General features: G+C 42.1%; 1 protein-coding gene across 1 annotated transcript; it reads right to left on the bottom strand.

Annotated features, from left to right (window-relative positions):
• Positions 1-1,086: 1,086 nt before the first annotated feature.
• On the bottom strand, positions 1,087-15,595 carry LOC110489734 (nuclease EXOG, mitochondrial). Its single transcript, XM_021562575.2, has 6 exons — positions 15,349-15,595; positions 14,970-15,119; positions 14,686-14,825; positions 14,421-14,497; positions 14,077-14,191; positions 1,087-3,688 (listed from the first exon to the last, which is right to left on the bottom strand). The coding sequence occupies exons 1-6, from the start codon at positions 15,593-15,595 to the stop codon at positions 3,203-3,205; spliced, it is 1,215 nt and encodes a 404-aa protein (XP_021418250.1). The 3' UTR covers positions 1,087-3,202.
• Between the last annotated feature and the right edge of the window lie 915 nt (positions 15,596-16,510).

Here is a 16,510-nt window from a genome sequence, read left to right on the forward strand (position 1 = left end):
TTTCACATGCACGCAGGTACACCCACTCACTTGCAGATATGACACTCACAAGACTCACAGACGCTACTCAAAACCGCCCATGCCACCGTTAAGTCCGCTCATGCCACCGTCAAAACCGCCCATGCCACCGTCAAAACCGCCCATGCAACCGTCAATACCACCCACGCCACCGTCAAAACCACCCATGCCACCGTCAAATCCGCCCATGCCACCGCTCGCTCCCACTATTTCCTGCTTTTGGAGATTTGAAGTCCTGTGGAGGTCGTGGGCAGCAACTAGTAGTTTCTGAATGCTCTCAGGGGTGGAAAGACACCCGATAGTGCTCCTGTGTCAGTAGTAGTTTCTGATGACTTAAGCTGCACTGTGAAAAATAGAGTTAATTTTATGTTTAATGCACACGTGCAAAAGTAACCTGCAATGCTTGATAGAGCCCTGTGGGATATAAAATCTGGTCTAATATGAATAACAATGCTTCCAAACAGGGCAGTAATATATTTAAGCTTCATTTTTGGGTGGTGCAAATAGCAGGCCTACATGAATTCAACCTGGCCTCAAATGTTAGACGTACAATAGTAAACGTAAGTCTGTGACACTCAAATTAGTATGATATGTTACGTTTGGTATGGTTACATAAGACAGAAGGTTACTTAAGCCAAAAACCAAAGGAGGAAGGTTGGTCAGGGAGGTGTATAATGCAAAAGTCTAGCAATCCAAAGGTTGCGGGTTCACATCACAGAAGACTTTAGCTAATTAGCAACTAGTTACTACTTTTTTGCAACTACTTAGCATGTTAGCTAACCGTTCCCCTAACCTTAACCCTAACCCATAACCTTCACCCCTAACCTAGCTAAAGTTAGCCACCTAGCTAATGTTAGCCACAACAAATTGTAATAACATATCCTACAAAATGGGTGATGGACATCCACAAATTAATACATACCATATAACATGTAACATTTCATGCTAAATGGAGGGAGTTACAAGAGTTACACTTGCTATGTTACATCTACCCCTGAGTCCAGCTTGGAATTAAACATACCCTTTTTCACGCCATAGTTCTTGTAACCATGCAACCGAGCAGCACAATACGGTTTGGATCTGCCTTTATTGTGTGTATCAAGTATTTCTCTTGCTAGCCTATTCAGATTCCATTCACATTTTTAACACCTGTAGCCAACACCTTTGAAAATATTATGATATCTCCCAAAGGCCATGTGAAGTTATGAACTCTCTCATGTAATTTACAATGTAATGACCTGGATTACACAAAAAATGTGATTACATTTGATCCAGCTGCATTCAATTTCCTTTATGGCGTCTGCCTTATTAGTAAGGTTAAGAGGATGTAGGTGATAAAAAAAGTTAAAAGGAAAATCTGCTTTAAAATGGGACAAGGTCCCATCTTCCAAATGAGAACTTCTCTGCTCTCCATATTTATTAGCTGTTGGGAGAACTTGATCTTAATGTACAGTTGATTATTAATAAAACCATGCCATACATTGGAAAAGTAACAACGTATTTCTACATAATATATCATCACATGGCTCCCAGTGCCACCCTTGCCCCTGACCTTCCCTGGCTGAGGATCCCTGACAAACACAGTGGCACAGTGGGAATCTAACCGGTAAAGCAGTGCCAGCTGAGCTCAGACTGGATTACTGTCGCCCCAACCTACTGTAAAGTGGCATCAAATCATTTAAGCTAGACGAATTACAAATATAGCATCTCAATAGTTGAAAATGGCCACCTATCTATCCCCTGTATCCTTTTAGTCGCCTTTAGTAATCTTTTTATTTTATTTTTTAACTTCTACCCCTTTATCTCCCCAATTTCATTGTATCCAATTGGTAGTTACAGTCTTGTCTCACCACTGCATCTCCCATACGGACTCGGGAGAGGCGAAGGTCGAGAGCCATGCGTCCTCCGAAACACAACTCAACCAAGCCGCACTGCTTTTTGACACAATGCCCACTTAACCCGGAAGCCAGCCACACCAATGTGTCGGAGGAAACGCCGTGCACCGGGCGACCGTGTCAGCGTGCACTGCGCCCGGGCCACCACAGGAGTCGCTAGTGTGCAATGGGACAAGGAAATCCCTGCCAGCCAAACCCTCCACTAACCCGGACGACGCTGGGCCAATTGTGCGCCGCCCCATCGGTCTCCCAGTCGCGGCAAGCTGCAACAAAGGCTGCACCTTTAGTAATCTCAGAGGTCCAAGCAAATTCCTGGTAGGCATCAAGCATGAGTTTCAAGGAGAGAACACAAGCAGAGTAAACTGCTTCGTAATATTGAGATGCAGCTCTGGTCTGCCAGACAGTGTGTGTACAGTAGACAGAGTGTGTGTTCATGTGTTCTCATTTGTCAATTACACTGCATTAGGGCTAATACTTCTCATCCTGGTTCCAATAGGCTATGGTTGATTTTTCTTTGGCTGAGTAGGATCCTGTGTTTGTGTAAGGTGGATGATGGGTGAGTGATGGGGTCTAGGCTAGTCTTTAGTGATGTGATATTACTGTATATCTGATATCTGCGTGGTCCATTTGGCGGACGGCAGTGGTTGAGTGGTAATGTCCTGAAGTCAGCTATGAGGTAATACAAACAATAAAGCGACCCATAGTGCTTCTCGGTAACAAACTGATCCATTACACTGGTGATACATGTGCCCTTCTTTTCCTGCGGTCCAATTGAAATGTCTCAATGCAATTAGTGGCGACAGGAAACACATGATTCCGCCTGGGTCTCTATTAACGATTAGTACCCATAAAAGCCTGATAAGCTGATTGAGTTAGACGGGGGGACAATACATTTATTTAAATTGACTGATTTCCTTATATGAACTGTAACTCAGTAAAATGCTGAAATTGTTGCATGTATATTTTTGTTCAGGGTAAATTTAAAAAAACTATCCACATTTAAAAAATACTTTTTGTAATTCTGGCATGGGAAATACACCTTCCAATGGGAAAAAAAAACGAAGAAATATACAGAAAAATCTGTTCAATAAACAATCTAACAAACTATGTAACCCATAGCAAAACAGCCACTTGACCAGCTGCTCGTTTCACAGAGCCATAATGGACATTCCATCCAGGGTTGTGTTCATTAGGCACCAAACCAATGAAAACAGGAGGGACTATGTGGACTTGTCCAATTAGAAACCCTCATTTTCTGTTTCTGCTACAAAACGTTTTCTCTTAGTGCCCTAAGGAAGATGAGCCCGGTTATGCTCTTTGTTTTCCAGCTCCTTCTTCTTCTCCTGGTACAGTTTGAGTACGTAGTCGTCCGGGGCAATTCCTTGCTCTTTCAGCTCCGCCATGCTCTTCTCCAGCTTCACCGTGGTGCGGGCACTGCCCACCTTCCTGGCCGTGAGGTACAAGGTGAAATCCTTAAAGTCCATCAGTTGGCAGGAATCCCTATCGCACAAGTTGGGGAGGCTCGGAGTTGTCCGCTCCACTTTGGGAAAGAAGGTCAGGCCCGAGATCTTCTCTAGTTCCGATAGACTCACCTGGAAGTCCGTCAGTGGGCGCTTGAAGCCGATTGGCTGGTTGGGTACGACAAAGGCCCCGAGGGCCAAGGTTTCTGATGCCGATTGGTTGTTAGTCAAATTGCCCGATGCCGATTGGTCTTTCCCGACAAGGATGACTTTGAAGAGGTGGGTGGGGACGGCCACGTCGTCTTTGCCTATGACCTGCACAAATAACAACATATTACGTTAAATCATGTTAAAACACACATTTTTTTTGCATTTTGCATATTTTGGTCTACCTGTGCCTCGATAGATTGTGGGCTAGGCTGTTCCGAGATACGACAGTGTTAGTTTATGGAGGCCTCGTAAAGAACAGATGGACTTATGCCTTCAGCGCCCTGAGATCTCAAGGAGAGGTCCACGCTGATTTATGGTAAAGGTTGTTTGTTCTAGATTAAAGTAGCCTCATCAAATAATCCAGGAGCCAGGCAGATCCGCTTCAGCCGACATCCGCATATCTGTAGCTGTTGTTTTGATGGTGTCTGAGGTGGAACTGCATTAGAGCTGTCAAATCCACAAGCGGCACCTAAATAGGACAATGCCATTGCTTTGTTAGAGGGGCAATAACCATTCAGTTAAAGGGAGAATCATTCACCACACCTGCCCAGTGCCCGGGGCTCCAACTAAGGCCTTGACAAATCAGGGAGACCTCTCAATCGGTTACATTACTCAAATAAACGGGAGTACAGACTGTACACTAAGATCACATTTCCCTTCATAAGGTCATAAAATAAAATTGGGGTTGTGAAGGAAAGTACCGAAAATAAAACACATATATAGGCTTAGACATAGTATCAAGGGTGGCTACTTTGAAGAACCTAAAATATATTTTGATTTGTTTAACACTTTAATCGTTACTACATGATTCCATATGTGTTATTTTATAGTTTTGATGTCTTCACTATTATTCTACAATGTAGAAAATACTAAAATAAAGAAAAACACTTGAATGAGTAGCTGTGTCCAAACTTGACAGTTACTATATATATATATATACCAGCCCCAAAGCATGATGTTTCCACCCCCATGCTTCACAGTAGGTATGGTGTTCTTTGGATGCCACTCAGCATTCTTTGTCCTCCAAACACGACGAGTTGAGTTTTTACCAAAAAGTTATATTTTGTTTTCATCTGACCATATGACATTCTCCCAATCTTCTTCTGGATCATCCAAATGCTCTCCAGCGAACTTCAGACGGGCCTGGACATGTACTGGCTTAAGCAGGGGAACACGTCTGGCACTGCAGGATTTGAGTCCCTGGCGGCATAGTGTGTTACTGATGGTAGGCTTTGTTACTTTGGTCCCAGCTCTCTGCAGATCATTCACTAGGTCCCCCCGTGTGGTTCTTGGATTTTTGCTCACCGTTCTTGTGATCATTTTGACCCCACGGGGTGAGATCTTGCGTGGAGCCCTAGATCGAGGGAGATTATCAGTGGTCTTGTATGTCTTCCATTTCCTAATAATTGTTCCCACAGTTGATTTCTTCAAACCAAGCTGCTTACCTATTGCAGATTCAGTCTTCCCAGCCTGGTGCAGGTCTACAATTTTGTTTCTGGTGTCCTTTGACAGCTCTTTGGTATTGGCCATAGTGGAGTTTGGAGTGTGAATGTTTGAGCTTGTGGACAGGTCTTTTATACTGATAACAAGTTCAAACAGGTGCCATTAATACAGGTAACGAGTGTAGGACAGAGGAGTTTGTTTGTAGGTGACCAAATACTTATTTTCCACCATTAATTTGCAAATAAATTCATAAAAAATCCTACAATGTGATTTTCTGGATTTTTTTTCTAATTTTGTCTGTCATAGTTGAAGTGTACCTATGATGAAAATTACAGGCCTCTCTCATCTTTTTAAGTGGGAGAACTTGCACAATTGGTGGCTGACTAAATATTTTTTTGCCCCACTGTATATATATATAAATAAACTTCCGACTTCAACTGTGTGTGTGTGTGTATATATATATATATATATATATATAAATATATATATATATATACACACAGTTGAAATAGGAAGTTTACATACACTTAGGTTGGAGTCAACAAACTATAGTTTTAGCAAGTCGGTTAGGACATCTACTTTGTTCATGACACAAGTCATTTTTCCAACAATTGTTTACAGACAGATTATTTCACTTATAATTCACTGTATCACAATTCCAGTGGGTCAGATGTTTACATACACCAATTTGACTGTGCCTTTAAACAGCTTGGAAAATTCCAGAAAATTATGTCATGGCTTTAGAAGCTTCTGATAGGCTATTTGACATCATTAATGTCAATTGGAGGTGTACCTGTGGATGTATTTCAAGGCCTACCTTCAAACTCAGTGCCTCTTTGCTTGACATCATTGAACATTTTAAAGAAATCAGCCAAGACCTCAGAAAAAAATTGTAGACCTCCACAAGTCTGGTTCATCCTTGGGAGCAATTCCCAAACGCCTGAAGGTACCACGTTCATCTGTACAAACAATAGTACACAAGTATAAACACCATGGGACCACACAGCCGTCATACCGCTCAGGAAGGAGACGCGTTCTGGAGATGAAAGTACTTTGGTGTGAAACGTGCAAATCAATCCCAGAACAGCAGCAAAGGACCTTGTGAAGATGCTGGAGGAAACAGGTACAAAAGTATCTATATCCACAGTAAAACGAGTCCTATATCGTCATAACCTGAAAGGCCGCTCAGCAAGGAAGAAGCCACTACTCCAAAACCTCCATAAAAAAGCTAGACTACGGTTTGCAACTGCACATGGGGTCAAAGATCGTACTTTTTGGAGAAATGTCCTCTGGTCTGATGAAACAAAAATAGAACTGTTTGGCCATAATGACCATCGTTATGTTTGGAGGAAAAAGGGGGAAGCTTGCAAGAACATCATCCCAACCGTGAAGCACGGGGGTGGCAGCATCATGTTGTGGGGGGACTGGTGCACTTCACAAAATAGATGGCATCATGAGGTAGGAAAATTATATAAAATAATTATATTGAAGCAACATCTCAAGACATCAGTCAGGAAGTTAAAGCTTGGTCACAAATGGGTCTTCCAAATGGAAAATGACCTAAAGCATACTTCCAAAGTTATGGCAAAACGGCCTCAATCCTATAGAAAATGTATGGGCAGAACTGAAAAAGTGTGTGCGAGCAAGGAGGCCTACAACCCTGACTCAGTTATACCAGCTCTATCAGGAGGAATGGGCCAACATTCACACAACTTATTGTTGGAAGCTTGTGGAAGGCTACCGGAAACATTTGACCCAAGTTAAACAATTTAAAGGCAATGCTACCAAATACTAATTTAGAGTATGTAAACTTCTGACCCACTGGGAATGTGATGAAAGAAATAAAAGCTGAAATAAATCATTCTCACTACTATTATTCTGACATGTCACGTTCTTAAAATAAAATGGTGATCCTAACTGACCTAAAAAGACAGGGAATTTTTACTAGGATTAAATGTCAACTGAGCTTATATGTGTGTATATATATATATATATACAGTTGAAGTTGGAAGTTTACATACACCTTAGTCAAATAAATCTAAACTCAGTTGTTCACAATTCCTGACATTTAATCCTAGTAAAAATTCCCTGTCTTAGGTCAGTTAGGATCACCACTTTATTTTAAGAATGTGATATGTCAGAATAATACTAGAGTGAATTATTTATTTCAGCTTTTATTTCTAATTGTTATAATGGACAAAAAAAATGTGCTTTTCTTTCAAAAACAAGGACATTTCTAAGTGACGCCAAACTTTTGAATGGTAGTGTATATATATATAATATCCCCATAAGGACAAAAGGTAGGCCTACTACACAGAGCTTTCATTCTTCTCTACGCTCTCCTTCCCCACTCCATCCCTTCCGCTTTCTCGGTTTTATCTTCCTGTCATTCTCTCTTCTTCCACTCTACGTGGGAGTCCTGTTCCTGCTGATGGGGGGACAGTGTGTTGGCCCCTGATAAACCACAGGGAGACCCCACTCCAGGGGAGTTCATCTGGGATAAAGATAAAGGCACTCCAGGCCTCTCCACCACGGATGTTAGAGGCTGGCATTACCAACCTAAGGCGGGCATCCCCGGAGCCCTCTAAACCTCTCAATCCCTCACAGGAAACAAGGACCGCCTGGCAATGCCCAGGGGGCACTGCCATGGCAACTGGAGAGGTAGCAAAAGGAAATAATAAACTGTGGGTGTGTCGTGTGTGTTTAATCCCCACCGCTGCAGCTCAGGCCCCAGGTGGGTTTGGGGTTTCAATGGGTGGAACACGGCCCCTGTCGCAGATGATCTGTGAGTCTAGGTAACAGCCCTAGGGCTTAGGTTCCCCAAATGGCGGGGAACCCATACACCTGTCACTGTGACTTTATTTGGCCCCCGAAAAAGTGTTATTTTATTTATTATAATTTTTTATTGGTAGACATAAAAGAGTGTAAAAACACCAGCAAATCAGCTCCCAAGTTATTTTGATGTAAAAAAAAACTGTTCCAAAGTATTCCCACGAATAATAGAGATATGTGATCGTATACAAATGTAAGCAAGGTTTGAAATTATGTTTTAGTCAAATACTATATCTGTTTGGGGCGTCTTGCGGTCAATTTGCAGTCAATTTGCAGTTCTGGCCCCTTGACCATCGACTCAAGAAAAAATCTGCCTTCGGCTGAATCTAGTTCATGATCCCTGCCCTAGGGCAACCGTCTGTCCTTGTGGGTTTACACTCTGGGCCTCACTGGAGGACAAAGAAACATTCATAGCACACTTTCTCTGATAGAACAGCCACAGGGGGGCAAAGCATCGATGCAAACCTAACTAACGCAGAGGAAAACAAACACTAACCTAACCAGCCAACAGCATCCAGATATTCACTTTTTTTTAAATTAAAAGCTACTAAACAGCCACTGTCAGAATCTAGCGAGTGTTGTCTGATGTTGAGTAAGACTAATATTACGAGAGTGTTGGCATATTTTATTAATGACAATATGGGCAGTGTACAGAAGTCTCAGTGAATAAATAACAACTTAGTACTTGTGTGCTTTCTGTGGGTTGGAAAAACTTGAAAAAAAGATGGGCTTCATCGACAAGTGGGATTTTTTGTGCAACAGTGACATCTAGTGGCCATGAGGCTGCACTGTGATATGTCCAGGAAATAACCATCATGTTACCTCCTCCCTCATTGTATACGTAAGGGATAATCAACAAGCTGCATTTGGAAGCAAAGGTCAAATTGAAGTTATTGGCATTGCTGAATTCTATTTTCATAATAGCGAGCAAGGACTAATGGGTTGGTTAGCTAAACTAGTAAGTCTGTTTGTTTGGTTACCAAGGCAACTACTGTAGCTATCTAGTGAACTTGCTAATTATTTCAGTAGATGTTGAACACATTTCTAGCTGCAAATGTGTTAAATTATAGCCATGGTATAAAATAGATAATCAACTTGGGGCACTATGTGTTCTCTGGAAAATAATGTACAGTGCCTTGCGAAAGTATTCGGCCCCCTTGAACTTTGCGACCTTTTCCACATTTCAGACTTCAAACATAAAGATATAAAAGTGTATTTTTTTGTGAAGAATCAACAACAAGTGGGACACAATCATGAAGTGGAACGACATTTATTGGATATTTCAAACTTTTTTAACAAATCAAAAACTGAAAAATTGGGTGTGCAAAATTATTCAGTCCCTTTACTTTCAGTGCAGCAAACTCTCTCCAGAAGTTCAGTGAGGATCTCTGAATGATCCAATGTTGACCTAAATGACTAATGATGATAAATACAATCCACCTGTGTGTAATCAATTCTCCGTATAAATGCACCTGCACTGTGATAGTCTCAGAGGTCCGTCAAAAGCGCAGAGAGCATCATGAAGAACAAGGAACACACCAGGCAGGTCCGAGATACTGTTGTGAAGAAGTTTAAAGCCGGATTTGGATACAAAAAGATTTCCCAAGCTTTAAACATCCCAAGGAGCACTGTGCAAGCGATAATATTGAAATGGAAGGAGTATCAGACCACTGCAAATCTACCAAGACCTGGCCGTCCCTCTAAACTTTCAGCTCATACAAGGAGAAGACTGATCAGAGATGCAGCCAAGAGGCCCATGATCACTCTGGATGAACTGCAGAGATCTACAGCTGAGGTGGGAGAGAGTTGTCCATAGGACAACAATCAGTCGTATATTGCACAAATCTGGCCTTTATGGAAGAGTGGCAAGAAGAAAGCCATTTCTTAAAGATATCCATAAAAAGTGTCATTTAAAGTTTGCCACAAGCCACCTGGGAGACACACCAAACATGTGGAAGAAGGTGCTCTGGTCAGATGAAACCAAAATTGAACTTTTTGGCAACAATGCAAAACGTTATGTTTGGCGTAAAAGCAACACAGCTGAACACACCATCCCCACTGTCAAACATGGTGGTGGCAGCATCATGGTTTGGGCCTGCTTTTCTTCAGCAGGGACAGGGAAGATGGTTAAAATTGATGGGAAGATGGATGGAGCCAAATACAGGACCATTCTGGAAGAAAACCTGATGGAGTCTGCAAAAGACCTGAGACCGGGACGGAGATTTGTCTTCCAACAAGACAATGATCCAAAACATAAAGCAAAATCTACAATGGAATGGTTCAAAAATAAACATATCCAGGTGTTAGAATGGCCAAGTCAAAGTCCAGACCTGAATCCAATCGAGAATCTGTGGAAAGAACTGAAAAGTGCTGTTCACAAATGCTCTCCATCCAACCTCACTGAGCTCGAGCTGTTTTGCAAGGAGGAATGGGAAAAAATGTCAGTCTCTCGATGTGCAAAACTGATAGAGACATACCCCAAGCGACTTACAGCTGTAATCACAGCAAAAGGTGGCGCTACAAAGTATTAACTTAAGGGGGCTGAATAATTTTGCACGCCCAATTTTTCAGTTTTTGATTTGTTAAAAAAGTTTGAAATATCCAATAAATGTCGTTCCACTTCATGATTGTGTCCCACTTATTGTTGATTCTTCACAAAAAAATACAGTTTTATATCTTTATGTTTGAAGCCTGAAATGTGGCAAAAGGTCGCAAAGTTCAAGGGGGCCGAATACTTTCGCAAGGCACTGTAAGTCTGCGTTGGAGACCCACTGCTTTTTCTTCCCCTTTGAATTGCTGTGATGGTACAGGGTTCCTAGGAATAGGCCTGTAGCCGAGAAACTATTGATGGGAGAGAAAAATGTATGTTACATATCGGGATTATTATTTTTGCCGCTCTATATTGTATCGTTCTATCGCAATATTATTTTTGCGTTAGTTGGCTGTACCTGCACCAAGACTCCAGTATTTTTCCGTCATAGCTTGTTCTCCATCTTTTTAAATAGGTAGCCGATTTTTTGTTTTATTACCATGAATGATCAATTTCTCGTGGCTCTCACCTTGTCCCTCTGCAGCAGACATATGGTGAGCAATACGTTTGGAACATCAAATCGCAACAAAATCACAGTATCGAATAGCAATACATATCGTGTCAGCACCTAAGTATCATGATAATATTGTGAGTTCCCTGGCAATTCCCAGCCCTATGTGAAACAGCATAGTTCTGGCCTTTTTGTTCCGATAAACACGTTTGGTTCATTTCACGTGGTGATATCTAGACTGAGCGGTTCTTCTCACATTCTAACCGTTCTTTGGATGGCGAGTTCACATGTGTGACAAATGTTTAGGTCGATATTGTTGTGCCTCTGAGTCGAATGCAATCGTTTTACTGTATTCTTTGAATTTGGCACTATTCACTTTGGTGAATTTAAGCTGATTAATCTATTTTTTTGGCATGCATCATCTACCTATAAGTGAGTCAACCATTTGTGTTATTGTAGTTAAGTTTCAACAAGCCTTGATGATTCATAGTGTGGTATGTGGACAAGAGAACTGGAAAATAAGTGAATTTAACTGAGAGGATTTTGCAATTGCCCAGTGTGCTTCTGGGAAACTGGATTTAGAGTTTCTCCTTTGGCTTCATGACTGTGTGGAATTCGAAGGGAATTTGCCTCCGTTGAGTGTGAATTGGTTTCTGATTGCCTTTTTGCTCTATAACCAGTGGCTATTTCGCACCAGAGTTCGCCAACTGCTGTGGATAAAAAGCAGTGTTTGGTTCGGCCATTTCAGATTGGTGCCACAAACCCCCTTCAAAATGCTGCTGTATAGCTAAGATTGAACATTGTACTGACATGTTGCACCGTCTTCCTGGGGAAATGAGTGTTTTTGCTAAGTCGCTCCATTTCAGGCAGTCAGTACTGAACAAGATGTTCTGTTTGAAGATGTGCTAGAACAGATGGTTTTGTCTTTTGTTCCTGAAGTAGGGTAAAGCTGTTTGGCTGGCCTTTTTCTATTGACTAGGAAGCAGCAGGCCTCTCTAGCGTCTCTGTAGTGAGGCCTGGGCTTAGTTGACTTCGCTTTTACGGCGTCCCAATTTTAGTGTATTTTTTGTAAGACCACCAATGATTATCAGCACTAACTTGAAATATTAGTTGTTTTTTTTTAAAAGCTTTTGGTTATGTCATACTGTCGTCAATTAGCCTGCTCAAAGCGCTGTTGCCAGCCCCACTGTACACGGGCCAGAAAAACTGGTAACAGTAAAATTATATTGCCCACATAATGTAAAGGGGGAGATCAGTGGTAGTAACGTGCACCTTAAAGGCCCAGTGTCTGGAGCAGCATTTTGAGTGCAAAACGTTATGTTTGGCGTAAAAGCAACACAGCTCATCACCCTGAACACACCATCCCCACTGTCAAACATGGTGAACAAGCGACTTACAGCTGTAATCGCAGCAAAAGGAGGCGCTACAAAGTATTAACTTAAGGGGGCTGAATAATTTTGCACGCCCAATTTTTCAGTTTTTGATTTGTTAAAAAAGTTTGAAATATCCAATAAATGTCGTTCCACTTCATGATTGTGTCCCACTTGTTGTTGATTCTTCACAAAAAAATACAGTTTTATATCTTTATGTTTGAAGCCTGAAATGTGGCAAAAGGTCGCAAAGTTCAAGGGGGCCGAATACTTTCGCAAGGCACTGTAATTCCTTGGAAGGTTAGTTCCACTCTCCCAGTGTGTCGTGGAATACACCTTCCATATCATACACTTTTTCTCCCGAGAACGCATAGCTCCTCGTTGATTATCCCTTATTTATAAACTGGGTGGTTCGAGCCCTGAATGCTGATTGGCTGACAGCGGTGGTATATCAGACTGTATACCACGGGTATGACACAACATTTATTTGTACTGCTCTTATTAAGTTAGTAACAGGTTTATAATAGCAATAAGGCACCTAGGGGGTTTGTGGTATATGGCCAATATACTCCACATTGTGTTGTGCTAAGAACAGCCCTTAGCCGTGGTATATTGGCCATATACCACACCCCCATATACCACACCAAACTGAGCAATCGGGGAAGAAGGGCCTTGGTCAGGGAGGTGACCAAGAACCCAATGGTCACTCTGATAGAGCTCCAGAGGTCCTCTGTGGAGATGGGAGAACCTTCCAGAAGGACAGGTTCTGCAGCACTCCACCAATCAGGCTTTTTTGGTAGAGTGGCCAGACAGAAGCCACTCCTCAGTAAAAGCCACATCACAGCCCACTCTCAGACCATGAAAAACAAGATTCTCTGGTCTGATGAAACCAAGACTGAACTATTTGGCCTGAATGCCAAGCGTCACATCTGGAGGAAACCTGGCACCATCCCTACTGTGAAGCATGGTGGTGGCAGCATCATGCTGTGGGGATGTCTTTCAGCAGCAGGGACTGGGAAACTAGTCTGGATCGAGGGAAAGATGAACAGAGCAAAGTACAGAGAGATCCTTGATGAAAACCTACTCCAGAGCGCTCAGGACCTCAGACTGAGGCGAAGGTTCACCTTCCAACAGGACAATGACCCTAAGCACACAACCAAGACAACGCGGGAGTGGCTTCGTGGACAAGTCTCTGAATGTCCTTGAGTGACCCAGCCAAAGCCCGGACATGAACCCGATCAAACGTCTCTGGAGACACCTGAAAATAGTTGTGCAGCAACGCTCCCCATCCAACCTGACAAAGCTTGAGAGGATCTACAGAGAAGAATGGGAGAAGCTCCCAAAATATAGGTGTGACAAGCTTGTAGCGTCATACCCAAGAAGACTTGAGGCTGTAATCGTTGCCAAAGGTGCTTCAACAAAGTACTGAACAAAGGGTCTGAATAGTTATGGAAATGTGATATTTCCTTCTTTTTTTTTATACATTTGCAAACATATCTAAAAAATAAACTGTTTTTGATTTGTCATTATGGTGTATTGTGTCTAGATCGATGAGGATGTTTTATTTTTAATCAATTTTAGAATAAGACTTTAACGTAACAAAATGTGGATAAAGTCAAGGGGTCTAAATACTTTACAAGTGCATTTCTTTTTGGAGCTCTCAGACAAACCACTGACATTGAGTGGACACTGTACAGTTGCCCCATGTCGCATTTCCCCCATTAATGGTTAAGGTTAGGATTTGGGGAGATCCTAGAGCTGTGCACCCTGGACTGCACAGTGTGGTCCGCCTAACAGCTTCAGTTACCTGGTAGGACACTGTCTTTTTCCCATCAGCCCCCTCTTCAGAAAGGACCAGAGGTCCTGATATGACCCACACGTCATCAAAGCGCTTGGCCAGGTCCCTGCAGTACATCTCCAGTCTGAAATACAAAACAGTATATTATACTGGGGCAACACACAGTTCACAGACTTCAAAATGATCATTACATTGATCATAAGTCAAGTTTGGCTTCAAGGTACAATAGCTTAGATTAAGAGAGAGTTTTATTTCAGCATAGGTCATTCCATTTATATACAGTACTAGGACCAAGTAGTATCACCTAACTTGTGGAACAAATGCAATGAATATCACTGGGGGTTCCCATATACCTGTTCCAGTATCCAGCGTTGTTTTCATAGTTCTGGGGCACAATGTTGGATAGGTAGAAGGTTTCAGCCATTGACTGCTGTTAATAGGAACAGAAAGGAGAGAATTCTGTAAGACCAGTTCACCTCACATACCATCAAAACGAGAAAAGGTCTTAACAAACCACTGGTGTAAACCACATCAACTAAGAACAAGACATTACTCCAAGCTCAATCTACGACACTAAATGTCACCAATATGTTGGATAGGTGTGATGTTGCTGGGTACCTCGGAGGTCTTGTTGTCTCCTGCGGGGGCCATGTGGCCCCTGGACCAGCCACTGCCCAGGTAGTCAGCATTGTGTGCAGTGAAGGGTTCTGGGATACTGGGGTCTGGCTTGAATTTACAGTGCTTTCTGTCGGCTTTCCCTGCGGCAGCAAGAAGAAGAGAATTAGCCTATATCTAGAATGTCTGTATAACAGCTGCCTATGACTATCCCAGTGAGCACAATACATTTTTGCTCATAGGGATATTATGACTACATTATTAATTTATCATTACAACATTATTACCCAATAGTTTCTCATGTGACAGGTGCTCTGCGACCCATCTTGGTGTTTTCATGGCTTGGTTGTAGGACAATGTGTGGTTGGCGTAGTATCGTATCTCAGCTCCTGTCAAGGGGAAGCCATACCGCCCTATCTCCTGCTGTGCCTGAGGAACTGTAACAAAGAATTGATGTTATTTACATAGGCAGAACTAACAAATATTGCAAAATTCTACCACATTTGGCTGGCTTCTGAACTGGCTAAATTTAATATTAATCATTTAGGTACTTGTGTATCAGCTATGATAATTGTTCATTACGTATCATCTGTGTATACTGGCTAATTTCATTACAGGTAACGGCTAACTTAACTTAGCTAGCTAAATACTAACTTAAAAGCAAACCTTTCTCGGGCTCTCTCTGGTCCTCTGTGTCCTCAACCTTGTAAAGTTTCATCACTGCAACACATGATCCAGTGGTGACGGCAGCGCCGCACACATAACCACCAACAAATCTAAAGAATTTAACATTCCCTGCCATCTTTATAATATTCAACTGATAAAATACTTTGAAATAATTTGTCTTGTTGCTTTGTGTTTTTAGGTAGAAGCTATCACCAGCGTCTCGTGGGCAACACAAAGAAAAGTACATCCGGGTCACGAAATTTCGAAAATGTTCAAAATAAAAGTCTCCTACGTTCATGATATGTGAAAAAATACTAGTCTAAACAAGAACAATGATCCATATTTGTTTATATTTAAGTGACATTTGCACTTTTATTTGGGTCAAATAAATGCCCCAAGGAAATACACTGTATATGCAATACAGTACATATTGGCTTATTATATTATTATGTTATTGGCTTACATATTGGCTTAGAGAACTACTCCAGATGCTGAAGTAAAAGTGGGGTTGAGGTTACACACTAGAGAATGTAGAATCTATATATGTTATTTAATGGGGGACTGAGGTCTATGTGCCCAGCAACACTTTCTACTCCACCCACTCCATTCGTCCCAATGTAGTCTCGTCTTGCCATACCTCCCAAATCACGTCGTTGTCATATCTCCCTTGGAAGTCTGAATAACGTTCTATAGCAAAAAACGGTTTGAATGGTCCGCTGGCTCCCAGTGGCAATATTTTGATTGGATGTTACATTTCAAGAACCCTCCCCTTAAACGCCCGTAGAAGGAGGTGCTGTATGTCATGTGAGCCACTGTTCCGTCATTGTAGTTGTTGCCTCTGCTAGATTCAGTCAGTGTTGCTATGTCCGCGGTTTTCCTGTTAAATAGGCTAATTTGAAAACGATGTCGCTTGTGAATGTTTGTTGTTGTTGTCGCAGGTTGTTTCTAAGTTGCACCGCAGCCGCAATGGAATTTCTCTTAAACATATATATGTTTCACTGTGACCTGCTGCTGACTGCCAGGCTATTGCTGAGTGAGTGAGTGGTGGGGAGTGCTGGAGCGGTGTGTGTGTGTGTGTGTGTTGAGAGAGCAGTAGAGCTATTGGCTGAGTCACGTGAGCGAGAGGAGAGAGCAGCACGCGCACGTTCTAAACCGCTCTGGT

The sequence above is a fragment of the Oncorhynchus mykiss genome, chromosome 15 (genome assembly GCF_013265735.2).
Source record: "Oncorhynchus mykiss isolate Arlee chromosome 15, USDA_OmykA_1.1, whole genome shotgun sequence".
Classification (NCBI taxonomy): Eukaryota; Metazoa; Chordata; class Actinopteri; order Salmoniformes; family Salmonidae; genus Oncorhynchus; species Oncorhynchus mykiss.

Coding starts and splice junctions, on each gene's coding strand:
- LOC110489734 (XM_021562575.2), bottom strand. CDS start 15,595: ATGTACTTTTCTTTGTGTTGCCCACGAGACGCTGGTGATAGCTTCTAC. Junction 14,826..14,969: donor GTCACATGAGAAACTATTGG/GTAATAATGTTG, acceptor TTGCTGCCGCAG/GGAAAGCCGACAGAAAGCAC. Junction 14,498..14,685: donor GAGACAACAAGACCTCCGAG/GTACCCAGCAAC, acceptor TCCTATTAACAG/CAGTCAATGGCTGAAACCTT.